Source organism: Melitaea cinxia, chromosome 18 (assembly GCF_905220565.1).
Source record: "Melitaea cinxia chromosome 18, ilMelCinx1.1, whole genome shotgun sequence".
Lineage (NCBI taxonomy): Eukaryota > Metazoa > Arthropoda > Insecta > Lepidoptera > Nymphalidae > Melitaea > Melitaea cinxia.
This window is the reverse complement of record NC_059411.1, coordinates 9,678,994-9,706,512: the sequence shown is the minus strand read 5'-3', so window position 1 is coordinate 9,706,512 and position 27,519 is coordinate 9,678,994. Positions and strand designations below refer to the sequence as shown.

At 34.2% G+C, this 27,519-nt stretch overlaps 1 protein-coding gene across 1 annotated transcript; it reads left to right on the top strand.

Moving 5' to 3' along the window:
* The first annotated feature begins 202 nt into the window (after nucleotides 1-202).
* Nucleotides 203-20,271, top strand: LOC123662181 (alpha-mannosidase 2). The gene is made up of 20 exons (XM_045597064.1): nucleotides 203-667; nucleotides 832-1,101; nucleotides 1,857-2,004; nucleotides 2,796-2,970; nucleotides 7,157-7,458; nucleotides 7,611-7,696; nucleotides 7,824-7,924; nucleotides 8,344-8,521; nucleotides 9,468-9,652; nucleotides 9,846-10,019; nucleotides 10,277-10,541; nucleotides 11,110-11,282; nucleotides 11,917-12,129; nucleotides 12,739-12,916; nucleotides 14,046-14,204; nucleotides 14,974-15,126; nucleotides 16,754-16,873; nucleotides 17,941-18,132; nucleotides 19,433-19,546; nucleotides 19,921-20,271. The coding sequence occupies exons 1-20, from the start codon at nucleotides 536-538 to the stop codon at nucleotides 20,077-20,079; spliced, it is 3,477 nt and encodes a 1,158-aa protein (XP_045453020.1). The 5' UTR covers nucleotides 203-535; the 3' UTR covers nucleotides 20,080-20,271.
* The last annotated feature ends 7,248 nt before the right edge of the window (nucleotides 20,272-27,519 follow it).

The window sequence follows — 27,519 nt, the reverse complement described above, 5'->3', positions numbered from 1 at the left end:
GGATACACTCGATATTATCTTTAAAACTGTGTTATATTAGAGAAGTAATTTCTATAACGACTTAAATTATTATTTAAGAATAATAAATAAATATGTAGAACTATGGTCACAATTAGAATGAAAATACAAGATTGTTTTATTACAGGTTTAAGAAAGGATTGTAGTTTACGATTTACAAGTTTGACATGTATTTGACATATTCATATAATGTAAGCAGAAACCCGTAAGCAAATATAAATAGTAAAGTAAAAATAAAATTAAGCGATAACTACGTCCTTGTTATTACATTTCGTATTAAAATAATTTATAAAAATTCATTTACTTTCAAATTGTGGTATTTGAGTAATATGCACAATATAATATTTATTAAAATTGGAAAATTATCACATTAGTTTGTTATCGGTCCGGGTCATTAGTTATAATTTCTTTTTATCTTTAATCTACCTTTAAAGCTACGTGTTTTTGTGTATTTTTACAATATTAAAAACGACATGTGATGAATGGAAATTGCAAATTTCTTTGATAAGCTCACAGAATGAGAATACGAAGACTGTCTGCCCTGTTCTGGGCGACATGTATCATAGCCTTTATATTTATTTTATACGTTGTAACAGACCTTAGTTTTAAGTTGCCTAGTATAAAACCTGCTATAGTGGATCTTGAAGATGTAAGTTATACCTACTTAGTCATATTTAGACTAGTTTGAAAAAAAAAATATGTTTCATAGTTTTCCATGATTTTAATTTATTATTTCCTTTAAAATTTTTTGGTAAAAATGATTGTTAATGGCTTTTGAATTAATAAATTAATAGAACATATCTATAATTTTAGAATAAATGGTCTTCATTTGAATCAAAACTTCGAAACATAGAAAATGAATTGAATCAACATCATGCTGTGGTTGGAGAGATTAAAAATGCAATGAACCAAATAGTGGAGAAATCTCACGAGTATCATCCACCAAAAAAGAGACTGCCCGTTCACAAAGAAACTAAGATCAGGGAATTTAAAGTAGTCGGAGATGAACCACCAAGGATGCAAAGAAAAATCAACATGTCCTACTGTCCTGTTCCACAGACATCGGCTAAAGCAGATGTTCAGGTAACTTATATATTACATCTATGATAAATATTTTCACAAAAAAGTTGAAAAAATGTACAATTAAATATTTTACTTGTTACGTTGCATTTCATAGAAATAAAGAATGTTAATAACAATTAAACAGTGAAATAATTAGTAGTTTGATATTTTTGCATATTAGCTGTAAAGTATTTATCACCTATTATCATATGTTTTCCAAATATGTCACAAAAAATGTAATTTATGTTTTATCAACAATACAAAATTTGTTATTATTTATCAAATTTTGTAAAAAATGTTGTTATAAAAATGGTTTACTAGTGCAATAATACTTAGGGGGCATCTATTTATTACGTAAGCTATTTTTGGATCAGGTTCGACTTCTCCCCCCTTAGGTGAGATTTGCCTAAACCCCCCTCTGTGAGATTCCCCCTTACGTGAGATTGATGCTTAAAGTATTTTAAATTTATTTTTATTATTCAGGAAAATAATAAACCGTTCAGGTATACTATAGTTAATTTAAATCAAGAAAAATTGAAAGCAAAAAAAAGATAAAAACAACACTAAAATACACAATCAACTACAACAATAAAATACTCAATCCATGGAGACTCTTTATTTTTTTGCTGTTAATATTTTATATTTTTTGAAGTTGAAGTGAGATTTTTGATTATCCCCCCTTGTTTTAAATGAGATTTGGTGAGATTTCATTGGACCCCTCCCCACCCATTCTGAGTTCATGTAATTAATGGATGTCCCCTTAATCTAACTTACAGATGCTCTCAATGTATGATAGAATAATGTTTGATGACATTGACGGTGGAGTCTGGAAGCAAGGATGGAACATAGAGTATAAAGATAACCAATGGAGCAGCAAAAACAAACTAAAAGTATTCATAGTTCCCCACTCACACAATGATCCTGGTAATTTTTTTTAAACTATAAGGATGGCAAATTAGCTTACAGTCCATCTGATAATAAGGAGATAGCATAGAAAATGGGAACCTACAACATCAGAAGCATTTCAACCACTTTGAACAACCTTACTCACCACAGGAACACAACATTAATTGAGAGCAGTATCATAATATATAGTTGTATACAATCTCATATAGAAAGAAGTATAAGAGTCTTATATGAGGATAGGTTAATCTATCAACTATATGTTACTTTAGTGGCCATACTGATATTTATTGTTACCTGGGCATTTGTATTAGACTGTATTTCCAGTTGCCGGAGTCTTATTGTACCTGAGGCAGTTAAATGTCAGGCATTTATTAATATCATAAATTACTACATTTTTTTTTTATATCACTAGGTCGGCAAACAAGCGTACGGCTCACCTGATGGTAAGCGATTACCGTAGCTTATAGACGCCTGCAACACCAGAAGCATCGCAAGCGCGTTGCCGACCTAATCCCCAATCCCCCCCAGGAGCTCTGGTCACCTTACTCACCAACAGGAACACAATACTGTTTGAATACAGTATTATTTTGCTATGATCTTCTGTAAGATCGAGGTACTTCCCCAGTCAGGCTGCTCCATATTTTGAGCAGGGAATTCCTGCTGTGCCCTACCTCAGTTATGTAAATTTCTTCCGAAAAATTTGCTTCACCCATTTCATTATAATAATGTTTTTTCTAAAATCTTTATCTGCATATCTTATTCTGCATACCTTCTGTTATTGCCCTTATTAAAAAAAAATCTAATTACAGGATGGATCAAGACATTCGAAAATTACTACAAGACACAAACGAAAGCGATATTTACAAACATGGTAGAGAAATTAAAGGAAGGCGTTGGTAGGAAATTTATTTGGGCTGAAATAAGCTACCTGTCACTGTGGTGGACAACTGATGCTACTGAAAAGGAAAAAGCAGCATTTCAAAGGTAATTACGCAATTCCTTAATGTATATAGCAAATATATAAATAATCGTCAATTTATATGTATAAGGTAGGTCAGAAGATGTCGTCCATACTGTATGTTCACAAATAAGGGGGAGGCGGTGGCTTTCCTTAGCATAGCAAGATATACCCATTTGCCATTGCTGGAATTCTCATATATTATCTCTTCTGTACTATTTATTATTTCATCAGTCAACACCAGCTTATCTAAAGAATGAGTTCGAATTTCAAGTAGTGAAATTTTAAGGTCATCATAAAAAAACCTTAAAATGCAAATACTCCTTCACAGAACATTCTTTTATCTCTTTTGCTGTACAAGCTTTCTTGCTACGAAACAACTTACCTATGGCCCTATAAGACGTGCTCAAAACTTATTTCTATTTAAAAAGTATTTGAAATAGTGTTATCTTAGTCTATTAATTATTTTAAACTCACTACATTCAATTAATAAAAGATCATAAAATTTGCCAATATACGATTATTGTATTTATACATTTATGTTATATTTTAGGTTTATATTTGTGTGTATATTTATGTATAAAAGTTAAATATTCTTCTGTTACTTTCTTATATACCACCTGCCCATCTGAAAAGGAATATCCCTTTCATTATCAGGTTGTCTGGAAGAGATTGCTTTTTAGCAATAAGATCGCCTGGTTGTAAAATTTCTGACTACAATTGCTTGTAATGTAAATTTTGTTGTTTGTTAACCGACTTTCAAAAAAAGGAGGAGGTTCTCAATTCGACTGTATTTTTTTTTTTTTTTTTTTTTTTTTTTTTTTTTTTTTTTTTTTTTTTTTTATGTATTTTACATCAGAACTTTTGACCGGGTAGACCGATTTCGACAAATTTTGTTTTAATCGAAAGGTGGTGTGTGCCAATTGGTCCCATTTAAATTTATTTGAGATCTAACAACTACTTTTCGAGTTATATCTAATAATGCGTTTTTACTTGACGCTTTTTTCGTCGACCTACGTTGTATTATACCGCATAACTTTCTACTGGATGTACCGATTTTGATAATTCTTTTTTTGTTGGAAAGGGGATATCCCTAGTTTAGTACCGTGATAAGGAAACTAGGATCTGATGATGGGATCCCAGAGGAATCGAGGGAAACTCTCGAAAATCCCTAATAACTTTTTACTGGGTGTACCGATTTTGATAATTTTTAATTTAATCGAAAGCTGATGTTTATCATGTGGTCACATATAAATTTCATCGAGATCTGATAACTACTTTTTGAGTAATCTTTAATAACGCGTAGTTGCTTGACTATTTTTTCGTCGATCTACGTTGTATTACTTGTCGATGTAATTGAAGTCGGTTTTTTTTTCGTTTGCGAGCAAACACAATTATTTAAATGTGCAATAAAGTATATTATTATAATGACACAGGCGAAGTGTGGGTCTAAAGCATAGGTTCCAAATGGGGGCAGTACCTCCACAGTTCTTTTATTCTTTTCTTGATGGCAGATGGTCATCATGTATATATTTAGAAGTTTATTTATTGTTAAGTACATGTATTTATTTTTATAAGTTTATATTTTCGAAATAAAAAAATCCAAAGGGGTTCAAGATGTTGTGACGGAATATTTATTGAGCTATTGCATAGCTTTTATCGCGAGCTTTGACCACGGCGACCGAATTAAGAAATTCCGTAACGAATATAAAACTAACGTAAGAAGCTGTTTTCTTATTTCAGTTACCATAAACCTATAGTTTCAATGATAAAAATTCCAAAATAACATACATGTATTGTAAGATAATAAAAATATTTTAAACGATATTTAATTGTTTCAATAAAAGAAAAAAAAAATTTTCTTATCAGTTACCATGTTCAAAAAGTGTAACTTGAATTAATATCAAAGAAAAAAAATACTGCATGAATAATAAAAAAAAAAACAAATAATTATAATTGCATAAGTCATAGAGCAACACGGAGGGGAGTAGCCATGGCGTTTTTTACCGATACAAAACTGTCTGTCATTTTTTGCGGGGGGAAATTACACACATGCACACTTTATCTAATTCCCACACAAAAATAATCCTCTGTCACACCGAAACTCACACATACTCAATTAAAAACATACTTACATTTTTCACACACACATAGATACATTCTGTGTCATTACAGTATAATGAAATGCCGCAACTACACTGACAAGTTGCTTACAACCGTGGTTGTAACAACTGTCGATATGCATTATCGACAAATTCAAGAACTTGGTTAAGGAAATTAGGTTTTTAAAATGATACAAAGGTAAGATGTTATTATAAAAATAGACTTTCTTTATTATATACTACAAAAATTATCATGTTAAAAATAAACTAAATGTTTATATAATTTTAAAAACCAGTGATAGTTAGTAGTTAGTATAGTGTAGGTTTGGTTTTTAAAATGGATTAATTTTCTATATATATGAGAAATACATTTTTGGGGGTTTTCTTTTTTCATTAAGAAAGAAATTCTTGTACCGGTTAATTTTTTCTTTGTTAATCTTGCCAGTTCCAAATTATGATTTGTAAAATCATTTTCGTGTGAATGGTAACTGATAGAAGAAAAAAAGTCTTTGCCAATAAACTTATTTAATAAAAAAAATTCTACATATCCCTTAAATTTGGATCTTTAGGAAACCTGCCAAATTTTTATATAAAACATCCTGGTCGAAGTTCACATTAAGTAATTCTAGTAAAATGTGTCTCTCGTGAGTATTGTATTATATTTAATTTAATGCAATTTTATTATATAACTATGTATATTAAAATATAGCTCGCAATATAATAATAATAATCTTTTTATTGTACACCATTAAAAGAAACAACAAAAAAAAACATAAAATGAATGATGTACAAATGCGGTCTTCCGCATATTACGTTGACTAGCCCGTTGGCGCAGTTTGTAGTGACCCTGCTTTCTGCTCCGAGGGTTGTGGGTTCGATTCCCACCCCGAGTCTGGGTGTAATATAAATATTTATTTATATATTTATATATGTATTATTTATAAGTATGTTTATCGAAAAAAAATATGTAGCTATATACCAGTTGGCTGTTACCTATAACACAATCATTAAGTTGCTTACTTTAGGAACAGACGACCGTGTGTGTATTGTGTAGATATTTATTTATTTATATTTATTTATTTATTGTATGAGGGCGAGCGGCCTGCGTTGGTAAACAAATACGAAACAACACGACCGATAACATTTGTAATTTTTAAGTTTAAAAAAGGTTTAAAAGAAGTATACAGTAATAATTTGATTAAAAAATACATATGAAACGTAACGCCATATTTTAGTAAATTTGACGTGGCAGATCTCTTTTTACAGCAAAAAACATAACAATTTGGCATTTTTTGAAGGACGTTGATTCAGTCGCGCAACTAGATTTAGTCTCATGTCTAGGATGAGTGCGACTGCAACTAGTACGCATATGGCCATTTGGACTTATACCTTGACAGAGGGGAACGCCTGTACATGACTACTCCCCTCCGTGTTGCTCTTTGGCATAAGTTGATAAAAAATGCTATGCAGTAGCTTTACCGCGGCAGTCCCCGAGTGCCACACGTTTTTTTAGAGTATTACTAAAACTGTGACGTAGTGACAAAGGAGAAGGGAGGTGTCCAAAATGATAAAATTTTGTGTAACAAAATATGTTACACAAAATTTATCTACACAAAATGGACGCCCCTAGTATGCTTAAATGAAAAAGATAGCAAACAAGCATATTATTATAAATACTACACTCATTCATTCCGCCTCTAACATCCCACTGCTGGACATAGGCCTCTTTCTCCATTTAGGAGAAGAATTGGAGCTTAATCCACCATGCTGCTCAACTGCGGGTTGGCGGGTATGTTCCCTACTATGAGTAACGATCACTATCAGGTATTTATGATAACAACTGGGACCGACGGCTTAACGTACTCTCCGGCGAAGCACGAAGATACACATCCATACCAGAAAGAAATATTTCTACAAATACAAATATCCATCCCGAGCGGGAACCGAACCCGCAAACCGTCGATGTTTTAGGAGACTACTCGCACCATTACACTGGAGCGGTTGTTACGCTACACTAACTACACTTTTACTCATTTTTGGCAATTGTAATAGTATTAGTACATAGCCAAAATAAAGACCTTAACAATTAATACTATAAACTATCTTTCAGCTTACTGAAATCGGGACAGATCGAAATTGTAACTGGTGGTTGGGTCATGAATGATGAAGCCAATTCCCATTGGCTTTCTATAATACAGCAACTAACAACGGGACAACAATGGCTAATCGACAATCTTGGCTATATACCTAAGAATGGTTGGGCTATTGACCCTTTTGGCCATTCCAGTACTCAACCTTATTTATTAAAGTTGACTGGCTTGGAAAATACTGTCATACAAAGAGTTCATTATAGAATAAAGAAAGAACTAGCATTAAATAGACAATTAGAGTTTAAATGGAGACAATTGTGGGGTAAATTTCTTTTGTTTCTTTTTTTTTTTGAATTGGAATTTAAAATTTATAGAGTTGACATGTACATTTTGTGGAATATCCTAAATATGAATTTATATTTTAACAAAATGCATAATTTAACAATACATTTTCATATATGTATTTTTTTTCAGATGGTGTTGGAAAAACTGACATGTTTACTCATATGATGCCATTTTATTCATATGATATACCACATACTTGCGGGCCGGATCCAAAGGTATGTTTATAATTTTCTAAAAATCTAATATATGTATTACTACAATTCTGCATTAACTACATCCTTGTGAAATTCATACTTACTAAAAAGATTTTATCTTTATTTTTATGGAAATTTTGTTCTGTAGATATGCTGTCAGTTTGATTTTAGAAGATTACCAGGGAATGGCATCTCTTGTCCCTGGAATATAGCGCCGAGGAAAATCATTCAAAAGAATGTTGCTGAAAGGTACAAAATATTATGAAATTTATCTGAACGAGGACAAAATAATAAACGATGATATCTAAATAGATGAGATAATAGATTTTTTTTTTCTACCAATAATATTATAAATTCGAAAGCTTGTGAAAGATGAATGAATGGATGTTTCTTACTCTTTCGCACTAAAAACTATTAAACTGAATGTACCGAAATTTGGTAATTAGACTTGGCAGGAGATTTAAAATAACACATAGGCTACATTGCGACATTTCCATGGATTCGGAAATTACACAAGTGAATTATTTCAAATTATGACAAACTAGCTATTTGTCATAATATGATATCTTTTTTAAACACAAGCGTAGAAATTGTTTGTTTTGATTTCGCACTTATTATCATATTTTTTAATGTTTAATTACAGCATTACATGCGAGTTTCTGTTGCAGGTCATTCATGATTTTAGACCAATGGCGTAAGAAAGCACAGCTGTACCGCAGCAATGTGGTGCTCATACCATTAGGTGATGACTTCCGCTATGACCGGTCCAACGAGTGGGACAACCAGTACCAGAACTATGAGATGATTATAGATTATATCAACAGCAATGATGCGTGGAATGCTGAGGTGAGTTAGTAGTAAAATTGTTTTGGTGGTTAATTGATTTTAAAGTACGATAATGTAATTATAAAGATAAGAACTTCTCAATTTGTACTATGATACGCTTTACAAGAATCCTCTTTTTTATTTTTATTTTATGCCTTTAGTATATTTTGGTTTTGTATCATTAAAACGTCATTAAATAATTGTATTTGCTCGCATACGAAAAAAAACCGACTTCAATTACATCGACAAGTAATTCAACGTAAGTAGACACAAATTGTCGAGTAAATTCGCGTTATCAAAGATTACTCAAAAATAGTCATCAGATCTCGATCAAATTTAAATAGGGCTACAAGATAAGCATCAGCTTTAGATTAAAACAAGAATCATCTTAATCGGTATACCCAGTGAAAAGTTATGCGGTATAACATGCGGTCAACGTGGGTCGACGAAAAAATAGTCAAGCAAACACACATTATTAGATATAATTCGAAAAGTACTAGTTAGATCTCAATTAAATTTAAATGGGACCACATGACGTGCACTACTTTTTGATTACAAAAAATCATCGAAATCAATTCACCCTGTAAAAAGTTCTTAGGTAACATAGATTAAAACGTCTTCGGTGCGACAAGACGAGCCCTGTGGTCACCAACCCGCCTGCCCAGCGTGGTGACTATGGGCAACACACATGAGCCCACGCCATTTTTGGCGCGAACTTGTGGAGACCTATGTCCAGCAGTGGACTGCGATAAACCGAAGTGATACATTAAAAAAAATACACGCGAATTGAGAACCACCTCCTTTTTAGAAAGTCGGTTAAAAATAGTAATTTGCACTACCAAAGGTAATAGGAATGAAACTAACTTTGCATATTTAACTTGTATATCTTTTGTGCTTTGTTTTTTTTAAATTATTTACTATAAATGTGACCACAATTTTTTTCTTCTATATATCATTCTGTCAACAGGTACAATTTGGTACTCTACAAGACTATTTCAAGGCAGTTCACGAAGATATCAAGTTATCGGATTTTCCAGTATTGTCAGGAGACTTCTTCACTTACGCTGATCGCAACCAACACTACTGGAGCGGATATTTCACATCGCGACCTTTCTATAAAAATATGGATAGAGTGCTACTAGCCTATGTACGGTTAGTAAGGAATGTAATAAAAAAGTTTTTGGGTAATCGGTATTTGTAAATTAAGTTCTTCTGTTGGCATTATTTCTACAGTTTTTGTTCCAAGGGTCTGCCTTCCGACTAACATTCTTCCACTTTGCTCGATCTTGTGTATCATTCATATTTGTCAATTGACATTATTAGTCAGTAGTGTATTTGTTTACAGGGCAGCAGAGATAATAACGGCCCAGGCGTGTACGTCGCGCTCCGTCAGTTACATAATGTTCCTGCAGCTACGAGATAGAGTGGAGCAGGCGCGGCGAACCCTGGCGCTGTTCCAGCACCACGACGGAGTCACCGGGACCTCGAGGGACGAGGTGCGGGAGGATTACGCTCGCAAGTGAGTCCAGCTGTATGACGGACTGTGAAATCACCGGCACCTAAGTGATATTACTTGAAGTTAAATTGTAAAACGTTATCCTGTGCAACTAGTAGTGTTTCAACGTGACTAGAACACAAATATGCATTTTACAACACTTCATGTGCATTGTCGATTTGCCGAATACAGAATGTACACAGACACCTAACTACTTTTGTCTCACTTCAACTAATTCTCACTCACAAAGTTAATTTTCAAATAAAAAAATATATTTACAGAATGCTAACAGCCATTAAGTACAGCCAGTCTGCAATCCAACAAGCCGCATATTATCTCCTAAAGCAGCCCACCATCCAGGACCAGACTCAAGATGATATATACTTCGACGTAGACGACATCTGGCGGAGGCATGATGAAATTCCTTCTAGAATCACCATTGCCTTAGATCCGATGTCGCCTTCAAGACGGCTGCTCTTTTATAACGCTTTGGTATTCAAACGATATGAAATTGTCACTGTTCTCGTGTCCACGCCACATGTTGAGGTAAAAGTTATTTATAGAAGGCGACCATTCATCATTACAGCCTATACAGTCCACTGCTGGACGTAGGCCTCCACAAGTTTACGCCAAAAATAACGTGAACTCATGTGTTTTGCCCATAGTCACCACGCTGGGCAGGCGGGTTGGTGACCGCAGGGCTGGCTTTGTCGCACCGAAGACGCTGCTGCCCGTCTTCGGCCTGTGTATTTTAAGATAGATATTAGAAGATATTAGAAGGCGACCATTACTAGATTTATTTTTAGAAACTCCAATAATACTGGTAGAATGTTTAACTTTAACTGCTTTAATAATAATAATATAAACATTTATTAAATTCTGTAATAATCTTGCACAATTACAATATATTTTTTTATTTATTGATAAAGTATGTATTTTTCATTATTATTGCTATAAATGTTAATATGATAAGGATATACAATGTTCTGGGCAATGCTGAGACTTTAAAAATTGAAAGGTGTATAAAAGTGTAAAAAAAATACTAATTGGTATTATTTAATTTACAATATCTGTGCTCAACTCTGTAGAATAATTAAATTTTTTGTTTTATTAGGTATTTGACCCAGATGGTAACCCGATAATGGCTCAAGTATCCCCCGTGGTGGCAGGAGAAAAACGACTTGGTTTTGCGGCAAATAAGTACCAGTTATCATTCCCAGTGACCGTGGACTCTTTAGCGATCACAGTGTACACGGTGTCTTTGAGAGACAGCATGGCTATAAACAAGTAGGTGTTACGTAAAATACTTAAAAATACTCAAAGTACAAATATTTAACTCATCTTTATCTCGGCCTCGTTGTTGATTCGGGTGGTAAGTTTCATAAGTAGTTAAGTTCACTTTTCCATAATTCCATATATGCCGTTTTAAGTAAATTGTTGTTGTAAGTTTTTAATAGGATATTTTTTAAAGAAGGAGGCATAATTGAAATATTAAAGTTCAAGTATAGTGGTCGATAGTTGTGTCAACAAGTTTGACTAGCCCGTTGGCGCGGTTTGTAGTGGCCCTGGTTTCTGCTCCGCATGTTGCGGGTTCGATTCCCGCTTTAGTCTGGGTGTAATATTTGTATTTATATATGTATTATTTTTATGTATATTTATAAAAAAAAAAGAATTACCTAAAACGGTCTGCTGTTACCTATAAAACAAGCATTAAGTTGCTTAGGGTGGGCCCTTACGTAATTACTGAATGGCCCCTTATCATGTACACCTGATAGCGATCGTTGCTCTTGTTATGTCCGCCAACCCGCATCGCAGCTGCGTGCTGGATTAAGGTGTGATCCTTCTCCTACGTGGGGCCAGCGGTGGGATACACCAGGCGGAAGCGCCACGTGTGCAGTGTGCAAGTGGGCTCTGGGCGCAGGTACACGGCGCACGCGCGCGTGCGCACGTACAACGCGGACTACTGGGCGGCGGAGCTGCCGCCCTTCGACGTGCAGCAGGCGGCGGCGCGCCTGGCGGACGACGTGACGCTGCAGGCGGGCGGCACGCGCCTGCTGCTGTCCCGCGACGGGCTGCTGCGGGCAGTCGTGGCGCCCGGCGGCCGCGCCGCGCCCGTGCACATGGACTTCGTGCAGTGAGTGCCGCCGCGCTCGGGCCGTCGGCTGTCTGTTTATATGTATTGCACGTGTAGATGATGATGGTGATGACACGTGTAGCACACGCACATTATACTATATTAACTGTTGCTATTTAATATTAAGTATTATGTATGTAGGTATGTATGTAGGTATGTATGTGTGTGTGTGTGTGTGCGTGCGTATGTGCGTGCATGTTTGCGTGCATGCGTGCGTGCGTGTGTACAAAGGTTGGCTGGTAGAAAATGCTTTTAGCATTAAGCCCGCCTTTTGTACAATTCTTTAATTACTGTGCAATAAAGTATTAATAAAAAACATTAGCCTTTTCTCTCGCGATTTTCGTACTGACATTTGTATTGTTAATATAAAAGAACGATCTAGAAGATCTTTATCGCGCATGATCGCAAATTTTTACAAAACTGGAGAGACGTAATTTTTTGTACAAGATAATTGTTAGTAGCCAAATTATTTATCGAAGAGTAGAAGTAGAAGTAATAGAAGAGTATGATATAAATACTATTAAATTCTTAACGATCATAAATATTTACAAAATTTAAAACATAACAGTGTAAAAATACCTAAAAACTTAACAATTTTATTTTCTCTAGATATGACACTCAAAAAGGTCAAGACAACAACAGTGGAGCATATTTGTTCATACCCGACGGCCCCGCGACGCCCTTCAAGCCTGACCCATTTCCAGAAATTGTAATCACAGAGGGACCATTTAAATCTACCATATATTCTGGACTTATCGGGCCGAAGGCTGCAGAAATATTGCTTTCGGTAAGTTATCGACTATTGTTTTAAAAATTGGTCCAAACAGACTAAGTCAATCACAACAAACATACAACACTACTGATGGAAAAATCTTTTTCTATACCTTCTCTGTTTTTAGTTACATCAAATGAGAGATTCATTTTCGATAATATAATTTGATAACGCTTGTTAATGTTCATATATATTGACTTTAAAAACACTTATAAACTAAGTGTGGATACTTAAACAAACGTAGTTTTATACAACATATAACTATTTATTAACAGAAATCTTGGTTTGCCTTTTAATTTATTATTATTTTAAAAACGTTGTTATATTATAATAATGTTGTAAAAAAATCAAAAACACGAAAATAAAAAATGCTAATGAGAAAAATTTTAGTAGTCATCAAAGTAATCCCAACAGTGTGATGAAGGTGTGACATTATTATGTTATGACAAAGCTACTCTGCCCTCAACTGTATTTAGCCGTTGTTGAAGAGGAACTGCTATTAGAAGACTCTTCGAAAACCGTTTATAAATATTTCAATAAAATCTCCTGGAGTGCTTTCAACATAAAATACCCCACGTTGTTTGTTCCGCCGGATATCCGGCTATAGTTGGTCGAATATCCGGCGGCCAAACATCCGGCTATTCGGTTGGCCGAATATTCGGCGGCCGGTATTCCGGTTATCCGGTTGACCGAATATCAGGTATCTGGCTAAACTGCCATCCGTTTCATCACTGATATATTCTTTGAAAAAAGGAAATTTTGAGTTACTATCTCGAGGTTTCGATATTGTTATTAATAAATTACAAAATATTTTCTCATTTATGAAGTGTATTGAAAAGAAAGAACTCGACTGTCCGAACTACGTACAGTATCGAAACTGAAAATTTTCTATTTTTTGATTGCATGAAAAAACTACTTTTTATGTATATTTTCAAAGAAAAAAGAAAAGAAAATGCTATAAAATACACATAAAATCACATTTTTCATGAGCTTATACTCAATATCGATACTTAACAAATCATTCAGCGTAAAAAATGTAAAGGGCCTTTTTTCAATTTCGATATTATACGTAGGGACAGTCGAACTATTTGTAATGCTCATGCTTAGGATAATATGTTAAAACTAATTTATAATTTTTCTCTAGATCACAGTGTACAACAACCCGATGCTGCCTCACAGTGAGCTAGAGATCACCAACACGCTGCTCATCGATCCTCAGGTGGACGACCTGGAGCTGGCTATGAGGTTTTCCACGTCCATCAAGAATGGGGACGTCTTCTATACTGACCTCAATGGCATGCAGGTCAGTCTTATATGTACTACTTATGCTTAAAGAATTAATAAATTAATTGCTTAAAAAGAGATGGAGGTGTATCCTATAAGGGGCCATCCATACATTATGTCACACGAATTTCAGGTTTTTTTTTTTACCCTTCTCCCGTCCTTGTCACAGGCGGTCACATATATGACCCCTCCCCCACCTAATGTGACGTCACATATTTTGCAATGTTCCATCTATAAATTATTATCAAGATCACTGCACAATATTTAATTACGATTAAAATTGAATAAAGCTGGTGAAATTCAGTAATTAATTCGTTACAGCACTAGTATTTAAAAAAAAAAGACTTAGAACTTAACTGTTTTTGAGACGTTTCGTAATAATTAGAAATTGCATGCCACTATAAAGTCAGCGCGAAAACAACACTCCCAATATATTCTATCATATTATTTAACACGCCAAAAAATGTACGTATTTTTAAAAAATATTTTATTATCAATTCTGTTATTGTTTCTTACAGCTTCGTTACGTTCTAGGGCATTTGTTAAATCTCAAAACGGGCTTCATATTTTGTGATGACTATAAAAATTATTGTTTTGAGATGTGATGTCACAGTTATGAACCCCTCCCCGCTCCTTGTGACACAAAACCACGCTTCGTGGACCCCGTACCCTCCTTTAACGTAACGTAATTTATGAAAGGTCCTTTATGGGAAATATCTTCGATCGCTTTTTAGATACATTAAATATAACGGATATGAAAAATAATAAAGTCCCAAATAATATTTCAGATGATAAAGCGGCGCTACTTCGAAAAACTGCCTCTGCAGGCGAACTTCTATCCGCTGTCAGCGGCCGCCTTTCTTCAGGACGAGAGCACTCGTCTTACTGTGCTCACTTCCACGCCACTGGGTGTTGCCGCCTTGCGACCTGGACAGATCGAGGTACTGCTCTACCACTACTACCACTTGAATAGATGCTTTACAAACAACGGCCTATAAGCACATACGAGGCACGCCTCTACTGCTATTGGAGACAGATGTTTTATAAACATACTAGCGACCCGCTCCGGCTTCGCACGGGTATAAAATATAATTATAGCCTATGTCATTCACTAAAAAAATGATTAAAATCGATCCAGTAGTTTTGATTTATTCATTACTGCCCGTGACCCGCACGCGTTAACTTAAGAGTAAAAGCCGGCCGGAACCGCCGCCCGCAAACACTACGTACCACGATTTTTAAATCTGTAATATCTTCGAAAATATTCATTTAAATCATTTGCTGTACAGGGCCATATAGATCTATATTAAATAAAAAATATATTTAAGGTATTTAATTGGATAAAGATTAATGCTGTATTGGTTAAAATCGCTTCGAAAATTAGCCATTATTTGTCGTAAAAAGTAAATGACAAAAAATGTTATTGTGGGATATCCATAAGAGATAGGTATATACCATTGCGGAGTTTTCTGTAGACCTTTTCAATGTGTACAATACTTAGTACATTATTTTGATAAATCTCGTAGGGTTCAGCCTGCGTTTGCAATTTAAGTGAAAAAAATAATAATTATTTACGACATAACATTAGAAAACTCAAAAATAACAGTATTTCTCCACTATTTAATGGATGTTATTATACATATAAACCTTCCTCTTGAATCAATCTATCTATTAAAAAGAACCGCATCAAAATCCGTTGCGTAGTTTTAAAGATTTAAGCGTACATACATGTGCAGGGACAGAGAAAGCGACTTTGTTTTATACTATGTAGTGATACTTAGAAACCACTCAGTTACAGTAGATACCTATGTTTGGAAAAAAAAAGTGACCATTGCGTTTTACTATCGCCGAGGAGTCGTCCATTAATAAATTGATGTTAATCACAAGATGGTTTTGCAACTTTTTAACTTTAGCTATAAGCAAGTCACTGAAAGAGTTGAGAGTTAAAGAAAAGGAGAGTGGGTTCAAGTGTCGTCTATGATTGGCGGGAAACAATACAAAAGAATTCCAGCGTGCGTCCATATGCGCAATAATTCTCGAAATAATATAATTAGTTGACTACTTGATAACTTTTAAGTTTGAGCGTTGTACGCCAATTTAACCTTTTTTAAATACTTTAAACCACAAAGTTATATCTTTTGGTAATTTATATGAGATGTAGATGTTTTTAAAATAAAGTTTCGCAAGGTCACCATATATTTTTTTACACCAGCTTTGTTCAAACTTCAGTTCGTAAACTTTTAAATATAAAATTTGTACCTATTTTTTGGTCTAATTTTCTTGTTGTTATTAATAATGCTCGAGTATCATTTTAATTAGGAAGACTCATGTATTCTTAACTACCTTGAACAAAAAATAACAATAAAATTATAAACAGATATGATAAAATTTAATATTTAGCTTACGTGGATGATATTTTCAGTACATTTTGAAAACAAAGCATAACTCAAGAACTACCAGTTCTAGGATTTTTAGTATTTTTGTTAGATAATAAGTCTCACTACCCCCATAACCCGTCGGTCCACTAGTTACGGGACACCTGTATAATATGACATTAACGTTCCGCAGATAATGCAGGACCGGCGCCTGAGCCGCGACGACAACCGCGGCGTGAACCAGGGCGTGCTGGACAACGTGCGCACGCGCCACGCCTTCCGGCTGCTGCTGGAGCGCGCCGCCGGGCCCTGCGCGGTAGCCGGCCTTCGTTTACACTTTTATGTTTTTAATCACGTGGCGCCGCGTTGACGCAACGGTCACCCATGGATTGTGCCTGTTGCGCTGGCGGTTGCGGGTTCGATCCCCGCACGTGACAAACATTTGTTTTGGCCATACAGGTGTTTGTCGCGGTCTGGGTGTTTGTGCAGTCTTGTGGGTCTCCCCACCGTGCCTCGGAGAGCACGTTAAGCCGTCGGTCCCGGTTACCATCTACGCCTGATAGCGATCGTTACTCATAGTAGGGAATACAACCCGCATTGGAGCAGCGTGGTGGATTAAGCTCTCATCCTTCTCCTACACGGGTAAAGAGGCCTATGCCCAGTTGTGGGATATTACAGGCTAAACTGTATAATAACGTGGGGCTATATCAAGATTATAATTAGGGACTTAGATTTTTTTTATACATCTAGGTTGGCAATTAAGCGTACGGCTCACACGGATGGTGAGCGATTAAAAGCATAAGCGAGCTGTCGACCTTACCCTCAAAACACCCCAAGAACTCTGGTCACCTTACTCTCCACGGGAACACAACCTTGCTTGAGTGTAGTTTTATTTAGCTGTGATCTTCTGTAAGGTACTACCGAGTACTGTGTATCATACCTCGGTACTTCCCTAGTCGGGCTGCTCCGAATTTTAAGCAAGATATTTCCGGCTGTGTGCTGTGTGGCTACGGCACTAAAGAATTTAGCCACCCCCTCTCTTCCCGTGGGTGTCGTAAGAGGCGACTAGGGGATAACAAGGTTCCACAACCATCTTGGAACTTAAGAAGCCGACCGGTGGCGGGATAACCATCCAACTGCTGGCTTGAAATACACAGGCCGAAGACGGGCTGCAGCGTCTTCGGTGCGATAAAGCCAGTACTGCGGTCACCAACCCGCCTGCCTAGCGTGGTGACTATGGGCAAAACACATGAGTTCACGTTATTTTTGACGTAAACTTGTGGAGGCCTGTGTCCAGCAGTGGACTGTATAGGCTGTAATGATGATTTCCGGCTGTGCTGTGCCTCAGTGAACACTGCTAAATACCCCAATGGTCGGCAGCCGCCAGACTCGGCGCAGACGCGCGGCGCGCTGTCGCTGGGCGCGCACGTGTCGCAGCAGGCGCTGCTGCAGCCGCTCGTCGCGCTGCACCACAGCGCCGGCGAGCGCGCGCCGCGCCCCGCCTACTCGCGCTCAACGCTCAACGCGCCCGACGTCGTGCTGGCCGCCTTCCACTCGCAAGTGTCGGCTAGGGTGAGTGTTTGAGTGACTTGAGTCTTTGAGTGAGTTGAGTCATGCTTTTTCTTGACCTTTTTTTTTGGTTTTTTTATTTTTTATCATTTCACTCTTAACCTACTTAATATTAAAAATTATATATTGAATCTTTTATAGAATATAATGTAACTTTAAAACATAGGTATAATGTAACTTTGAGTTCTGAACAACTCGTGGCAAACTAATGAAAAGTAATAATTTTAGAATTCTAGGGAGTAAAATAGCTTCTGTTTAATATAAATAGCTCAGCTACCTAGCTAGTAATATAATAGATCATACTTGAAAATAGCTTTCAAACCTATACCTGGTAAATAATTGTTCTTTTTTTTGTTGTTACTTCGAGTTTTTAGGGTAATGTAACTTATAGCAAAAATACTTACCTAATTGTGACGATACCATATATAATTTGCTTAGTGTTGATTTTATTTATATTTCTTATTTTATTTTAAATAGGTTTAGTTTGGAAATATGTTTTTGTAAACATTAAGTACTATTATTATTAAAAAAATAGAAAAAATAAAAAGTCACTCCACACGTACCGATGTCGCAGTCGCAGCTCTTACTTAGGAATGAAAATTAATGAAGAAGATACCGCGATTTAGTTTTTTTTTTTGTTATTAATGTATATGTACATCTAAAAAAACAAGCGTACGGCCCGCTTGACGATAAGCAGATACGGTAGCCTCAACGGAACTTGACAACCTGCAACACCAAAACATTGCAAAAGCGTTGTTGACTACAGCTCCTCCCTAAGAGCTCTGGCTAATTTGTAATATTTAGATAGCATGCCGACTATAATATAAGATTTATTGGATTATAAATGTTTATTACCAAATATGTCAGACTTATTATAAAAATAATAATCGTCATCATAAACACACACACACACACTTTAGCCTATCGCAGTCTACTGCTGGACATGTGGCCTCCAAGGCCTCCTCAAGTTCGCGCCAAACATCCCGGTATTCCGCAATCCTCATCCAGTCTACACCGGCAATCTTACGCAGATCGTCGGTCCAACGGGCAGGAGGACGTCCCACACTGCGTTTGCCAAGACGCGGTCTCCACTCTAGGACTCGTCTACTCCAACGGCTATCGGTCCTGCGACACAGATGACCAGTCCACTGCCACTTCAACTTGCTAATTCTGCAATGCAAAATTGCACGTTGAGCGACTTTAAACTTGTGGACCACTCCCTTCGTCAGTGTCCACGTCTCGGCTCCACGTCATCATAAAGCGCATTAGTTATTTTAATTAATACCGAATCTTCGTACTGCAGACTAAAGACGGCGTGACGCACCAAGGCATTGGAATGACCTTCCAGCGGGTAGAGTTGGACACGTGTTACGGGAACAAGACGATGGAGAAATTGTATCCGCTTAGCGAGGGTCAGGTACGTTGAACATAAAGTAAACCACAATTATTTAAACTCTTTCTGCTTTTTATTTATATTCAAAAATCACAACTTTATAATCAAGCAGTTCATAGGTGTATACGATGTGTGTGTGTGTGTGTGCGTGTGTGTGTGTGTGTGTGTGTGTGTGTGTGTGTGTGCGCGTGCGCGTGCGTGCATCCATGTGCGCTTGTTCCCCACGTGCAAAGATAAGACTAGGGAGTTCATTTTTTCTCTGCACTCATATAAATAACATGGACACATGATCATTATGTTCACCATATGTCTTCATACTCTATTCCAATTCTTTTTTTATGTTATATTACTAATCTTTTTTAATCTATTTAAATTTAGTATATTTTGTTTTTTGATAGATACCTTTAACGGACCTAATAGACGTACAGCCAGACCAAGTATTCGAGAGCTCCCTGACCTTCGTCCAGATAAGAAACCCCGTGCCTGAGGGATTGGTCACGCTATGTCCGATGGAAATTCGCTCCGTTTTTATCAACCAGACATTAAAACACGCATGAGTGTCACGTTATTGCTTGTAATGAATGTTGTTTTATCATTATGTCACATGTTTATTTTTAAAATGTTTGCGAGCTTTTTGGCTTTGTGTATAATTTGTTATACCCTATTATATCAATTTATACTTCACAAAATGTCCAAATTTGTATTCTTATAATAAATGAAATCATTATTTCTTTAGTTTTAGAAATTGACTGATGTTGTTGATGTTAGTGCCCATTGAAATGGTTAGTGCCCATACATAGTCACTTGAATTCTTTGAAAATAAATGTTTTAACATATTCTAGACAGTTTTAAATAGTAATATATTAATAATTAATGTATGACAAACATTTATAATGATAATCATATTTATTATATCACAATCAATAGTAAACACTAGTGACGTTTAATGGGAATGTCATTTAATATCTTAAAATTTATAAATTTGGTTTCAATTTTAATAAAATTTCTAAACTAATAAGTAAGGAAACTTCATGGTGAGTTGTGTCCTACAATTTAGTTAGATATAATAACATCTTTTTGTCTTTCCATATATCTAGTTATATAACTCTTAATATCTTTGATGTTAAAGGCAAATTAACTTAAATATTCGTATCAAATACTATAATAGTTTTAAATTGCATTATTTAAGCAATTACTGTTTGTTTTCTTTTATTTCTCACCGATCATTTTTCACTGTAGGTAATCTGTTTTAGAACTCTGAAACTGCTAAGTCACGAAATACCTCCGTATATATCTGTTGTTTTTTTTTTTTCTTTTTGCATTTAAAAAACTATCTGTAATAGTAGAGAGTAGATACATCAAAAATGATAGATATAGATATTTTTTATGTAGTTCTTGTTCCATAAAAGCTTGTTAAAATGTTTACACACAAAACGCACAATATTTCAAATATATCAACAATTTATGCAATATAACATATGTCTTATTGTCTTACTTTGAATATTTATTAATATTTTCAAGAAATTTAATTTATTATGTTAAAAAGAACCAAATGTATTTACCGCAAATATTATTTTTATTACCAAAAAATCACAATAAAAGTCACTATAATATTATAGCGTAATTCTTTTGCGTCCTTATTTTTATTTCATTGACAAATATTACAGCATAATTTTAGAGTATAATAAGTACCAATTAATTTTCAAAAAATCTTAGTTTCACGTTTATATGTGTACCTACTAAATATTCTTATAGATTGCCCAGAAAAGAAAAAAAATATCTAAAACCTAAAAAGTTTTTGTAATAAGTAGATATTTTATATATAAGTACTAGAAACAAAATTAACGCGTATTTTCGTGAACAGAAATGTGATTTTTGATCTCCTTAAATTTATACATTTAAGTAGTCGTTTTTTGTTTTTTTTCGCAGCTGTCTACAAACGTAAAATCAGTAATCTATATACACTCGTCTTTTAGTATAATAATGCACTTTGTTAATAAATGTTAATTTTTTTATATATTTTTTATTTCAATATTCCAGTGCTCCATTCTTTGCCGTATCAATAAATATTAAAATCAACTTATTTATAACAACGAACTATTTCAATATAAAAATTGTTGATTCATATCAAGGATATAAGACGGTGTTTTAATTTTGTTGGAAATATATGTATATACTTGTCACAGTTTTGATTTAAATAATGTATTTGATAGCTTGTAAATATAATTAATTAAATATTGAAAAATGTTTAACTTCATTATCATTGATATTACATTAAAATAATACAACATTTAGAACTTTTACTCATTTGATTCCTACACTCCACGGTTGGTAGTTAAACTAAAGTAACTAAGTGTTAGGTAACTTACAAAAGGTAACCACCAAAAAAAAATTAGATCGGAATCGAAACTAGGTATTGCAAAACTTTAAACAAATGTGGTCAATATGAAGTTTAATTTCTTTCTTATATTGCAAATTAAATTGTTTTAAACTTTCAAAAAGATTATTATATTATAAAAAAAAAAACAAAGATATTGCTGATTGATCGAAATTTGCAAACTTTTTAGTGTTTCCCTCCTTTGCCAAGGCTCCAGGAATAAAGTCCCTAATGCCCTGTATCAAATACGACCGTGATATTATCAATAAAAACTAGTAGGGCAAAGCAAGAAATACTCACTTGCACTGTTCAAAATCTGTCACAGGTAAATAATACTTCTTTTAAGAAGTGTAGTGTTCCTGTGGTGGGTATGGTGACCAGAGCTCCTAGAGGGATTGGCGGTAAGGTCGGCAAGGTGCTGTCGCTTGTTTATCGACTTAGTTGTGCAAAAAAAAAAAAATGAAAAACACCGAATGAATAAAACATAAATATAACTGTTTCAATACTTTATTCAAGCTTCCATTACAAATGTATTAACAATGCACTTACTAATATTAATTACAAAATCTAGCAAATTACAAAACACTGACTTCAATTATCACAGCTACTATTAAATCTGACTTTCTTTTTTTACTAAACTTAAATTGCAGAATATAATAATTGCATTTAACTCATACTATACATAATATTGCTCACACCATTTAAAAATTTTTAAAGTAAATTCACTTCTTTATTTCATTTTATATTCATTTTGTACAATCATAAAATAATAATTACTTAAAAATAATTAACCTTTGGAAAGAGGATAATTTTAAATGAAGTAATAATTTGTACAAAAACTATTTCAAGAAGAAAAAATACCTTTAATGACAACGTTAAAATAAAATAATACACTAATTTGTATTATATTTTTGATAAAAAGTTCAAGACCTCCCCCGAGACCGAGACTTATTTTCTGATGGATAATGTGTATTCAAACAGAGTAGTATTTGTGTACAGTGAACGAAGCTGCCTAAAATAGCACGTAAAATTGTATGTAATAAGTATAATCTTTGTAAAATATTCAAACACGTAAATTTGTGTTTACAACATTTAAAGTTTCAAAATATATTTTTAAGCTATAAGACTATTTTAAAGACTGGGTTTGTTCGTAAATCGACAACTTTTAAAGAGTAAAACTTGTATTATCTTTTAAATCATTAATTTTAGCACCTCTAAATAACAAAGTAAAAAATTTATCGTACAAAAAAATATTAAATTATTTTGTAAGAATTTTAAAAATACAATCATATTACTTTCTGGCAATACATACTGCCGACAGAACGTGTCTGGCAGTATCCACTTCATATTTTTACAATATTCCCTACAAATACGTAAGAAAATATCTAAAGTTAGTTGTCCATTTTTACATTTTTACGGACTTTTGCAGTGTGGGACGTCCTCCGGCCCGTTGGACCGACGATCTACGTAACATCGCCGGTGTAGGCTGGATGAGGATTGCGGAAAACCGGAATGTCTGGCGCGAACTTGTGGAGGCCATGTCCAGCAGTGGAGTGCAATAGGCTGAGCTGAGCTGACGGACATTTACAGCTCAACGTTCACGATAATACTACTCTATTCTATATATTTTGTTCATCAAAAAATAAGTAAGGGCCGGGGGGCTTGGGATTACTATAGAACGTGGTCATAAATAATAAAAATTAAGTAAACAAATATAGTATTACATCGTTTTAAAAGGTACCCTTAAAAACAACCCTGAAACAATAAGCATTGTGCAAAAGGTCAATGACAGGTTTAAAAGAGCTTTCGGCTAATTCTATAGACAGCATAATAATCGTATATAAAACCTTTAATTAAAAATATTGTGGTAAAATTAGCCTTTAAACTGAACACAGGTACAAGGTTCTCAAAACAAAATATAGAAAAAATATAATGAGATAAAATAGAAGCAGTAAAATACATCATTAATTTTAATAAAATAATATATAATAAAATTACTATTTATTTATTAAATTACAAGCATGATAAGGATAAAGGCATGGCAGTGAGTAGTGGAATGAAGTTATATTTGGCTGAAAAAATAGGTGACGAGGAAACACAAGTAGAGTTACCTACAAAGTTGTAAACGGATAATCACGGAATGCAGTTCATTTGCGATAAATATCGCCATTGATTCTAAGCTATGTGCCTATCTACTTTATGTTACGCTATTTAATTCGAGTTTTTGATGTGAAACATCTATAGGCGAGGGTAAACCAGCTTGATGGCGTGGCGATACAGGATGTGACGACGCATCGCCACGCTATATGATGAAATATATGTTGTGTGCAGCCGACTTAGTCTTAAATAAACTGTCATCACTTTTTGGAAAAATTTCGTAATATTGTATCTTACATCATGCCATATTTATATCCTGTCATAATCTGTACTTTTATGCCTATTACTTGTACAATAATTATAATTTTGATGTTTCACATTTGCCAGCCGTCACGTGACGGCTCACATTTTTTTTACTATTATTAAGCTTGTATTATAATATAATAAAATCTATGGATAACACTCGATATTTAACTAAATATTTAATAGAAGAAGCAAGAAAGAAGAGAATATATATATATATATCAAATATTTGATGTTGCTGGCAATCAGGTGGGAGACCATTGTCACTAAATTCATCTTTCAATCAACAGCCTAAGTATGTAATTAAATGGAACATTAAAACAGTAGTAAAAATAATTTTCTGCTATTTAATAGCAACGAAAACGAGTTGTTTTAATTGAAGACTTGTCTAGTCGATACTTTAACCCTTTTTAAGGTAGTGGCAACTATTTTGCCACCACCAATTTTTATTTTTTTTTAGTATCGAGAAGTCTTTGGGAGGTTTTTTTTTTAGTAAATGGCAACATTATAAACCAAAGACTCTGTAGAATTTTTTTTTTAATGACAGACGCCAAAAGTGTCAGTTGAGAATACGCGAAATTCGAAAATTTGTGCTCAGTGGAATATTCAAACTAATCTAGCTGAATCTCAAAATTTTGCTACTACAGTGGTAAGTTTTTTGTATTCTTTCGATTATTTTGTGTTTCTGAAGTCATGTAAGGTTATATTTCTAGCGGTTATATTGATACTTTTCTCGGGAACACTACCCCTGGTACCACTATCCCACCTCGGAACCCCATGGTTATGGAGATATCGATGGTTAAAGTTTTGAGGTTAGAAGAAGAATTTAAAGCTATTATTATACCTTTGAGCTCCGCGTCTGACTTCACCTTAGCTCCAACGCTGCGGGCAGTGCAATTCATGCGCCGTTTTGCAACTTTATAAGTTATTTTCGAACAGAAGTACGTAAAAATAATCTCGATTTCAAGATCAACAAACGATACAACTTGCGGTAACTATGCTTCGATCCGTAGCTTTAAGATGTTATATTCACATTTCGCACTTGATATTAGCATTTTAAACGTTAAGTTATTGTTTTTACACGATTTTTTTTAACAACTGAGAAATAGATGTTTTAATAAAAAATGACAGGCCACTTATCGTTTCGTTCTAAAACAATATACATTGTTTTTGTTTAAATAACTGTAAAGGCAAAAGTCTTACACCATACAGCCTTGTTTCATATTATATTTTTTAATTAAATATATTTTATTTTTAATTATTTACTGTTATAAACGAAAAATACTCAATATTTTAGTTCATTTTATATGACAATAAATAAATATAAAAATATGTTGAATATAGGTGTGTGGTGGTGTGTGTGTGGTAAAATTTTTTTTTATTATTTAAATACATACTTTTACTCTTTAAGTTATCATTCTTTTGAAATATACAATCTCAACAAACAATTGTGTAAAATATTCTATAGAACTAAAATAAATTTATAAATACCTATGTAGTTAATTTTCAAAATTTATGGTCTATAATTTTAAATTATAGTATCAAAATTAATTTATATTTAGTAACATTGCGTGCTAGAATATAGGTTTAGAAATTCGAAAAATACCCAAAACCGAATCGGAGCATCCCACTGTCCACGTGGTCTTGGTCTGTCCTACCCCTAGAGTGTTTTTTTTGTGTCGCGGAGGCGCGGAGGGAGGGCAGCCCTCGCCCGCCGTGCGAAAGCGCGCGAACGAATGCGTAGAGGAGCGGCTGAGGCTGGTCGCCGAAGGCGACCAGCCTCCGCTGCGGAACGGAGCATGAGTGAGCGTGCTTTCGCACGCAAGGGCGGAAGGGCTGCACTTCCCGCAGCGCCGGAGCCAAGCGTTCCTCTAACTTTAAAGGTGGTAGATTATTTTTTTTTGTAACAAAACTGTCTATAAACGATATAATTTTTAAATTAGATAGGTTAGGGTTATTTTTTTTTTTTTAGTAACAAAATTGTCGATAAACGGTGTAACTTTTAAATTAGATAGGTTAGGGTTATTTTTTTTTTTTTTTGTAACAAAACTATGTTTATAAACGATATAATTTTTAAATTAGATAGGTTAGGGTTATTTTTTTTTTTTTGTAACAAAATTGTCGATAAACGGTGTAACTTTTAAATTAGATAGGTTAGGGTTATTTTTTTTTTTTTGTAACAAAACTATGTTTATAAACGATATAATTTTTAAATTAGATAGGTTAGGGTTATTATTTTTTTTTTTTTGTAACAAAACTATGTTTATAAACGATATAATTTTTAAATTAGATAGGTTAGGGTTTTTTTTTTGTAACAAAACTATGTCTACAAACGGTGTAATTTTTAAATTAGATAGGTATGGGTTTCTTTCGGTCTTTTTCTGAAGTCAGATTATTGTAAAAAAAAAATTATTCATGTCATGTTTTTTACTTCATTATATTTTATTTATTTAATTAAAAAATATAATATGAAACAAGGCTGTATGATGTAAGACTTTTGCCTTTACAGTTATTTAAACAAAAACAATGTATATTGTTTTAGAACGAAACGATAAGTGGCCTGTCATTTTTTATTAAAACATCTATTTCTCAGTTGTTAAAAAAAATCGTGTAAAAACAATAACTTAACGTTTAAAATGCTAATATCAAGTGCGAAATGTGAATATAACATCTTAAAGCTACGGATCGAAGCATAGTTACCGTAAGTTGTATCGTTTGTTGATCAATCAACCTCAAAACTTTAACCATGGATATCTCTATAACTATGGGGTTTTGAAGTGTGAAAACCGTGTGAAACCGTGTGAAAACGTTAAATTAACGTGTGGAATGTTATAATTAAGTGCGAAATGTGAAAATAAGATGTGAAAACTATAGAATGGAGCATGAGTATCGAAGTTGTATTGTTTGTTGATTTTGGAGTCGAAATCGTTTTTATTTTTAAAATAGCTTATAAAATGTGAAAATAATGTGTGAAATGTGAAAATAATGTGTGAAATGTGAAAAAACGCGTGTGAAATGTGAAAATAACGTGTGAAAGGTACGAAATTCTTCTTCTAACCTCAAAACTTTAACCATCGATATCTCCATAACTATGGGGTTCCGAGGTGTGATAGTGGTACCAGGGGTAGTGTTCCCCACCCTCCCCCCCCCCCCTTCCCCCCACGATCCCGAAATTCGATTTTACCTAATCTAAAGCTTTACCGATTATGATCTCGGATCT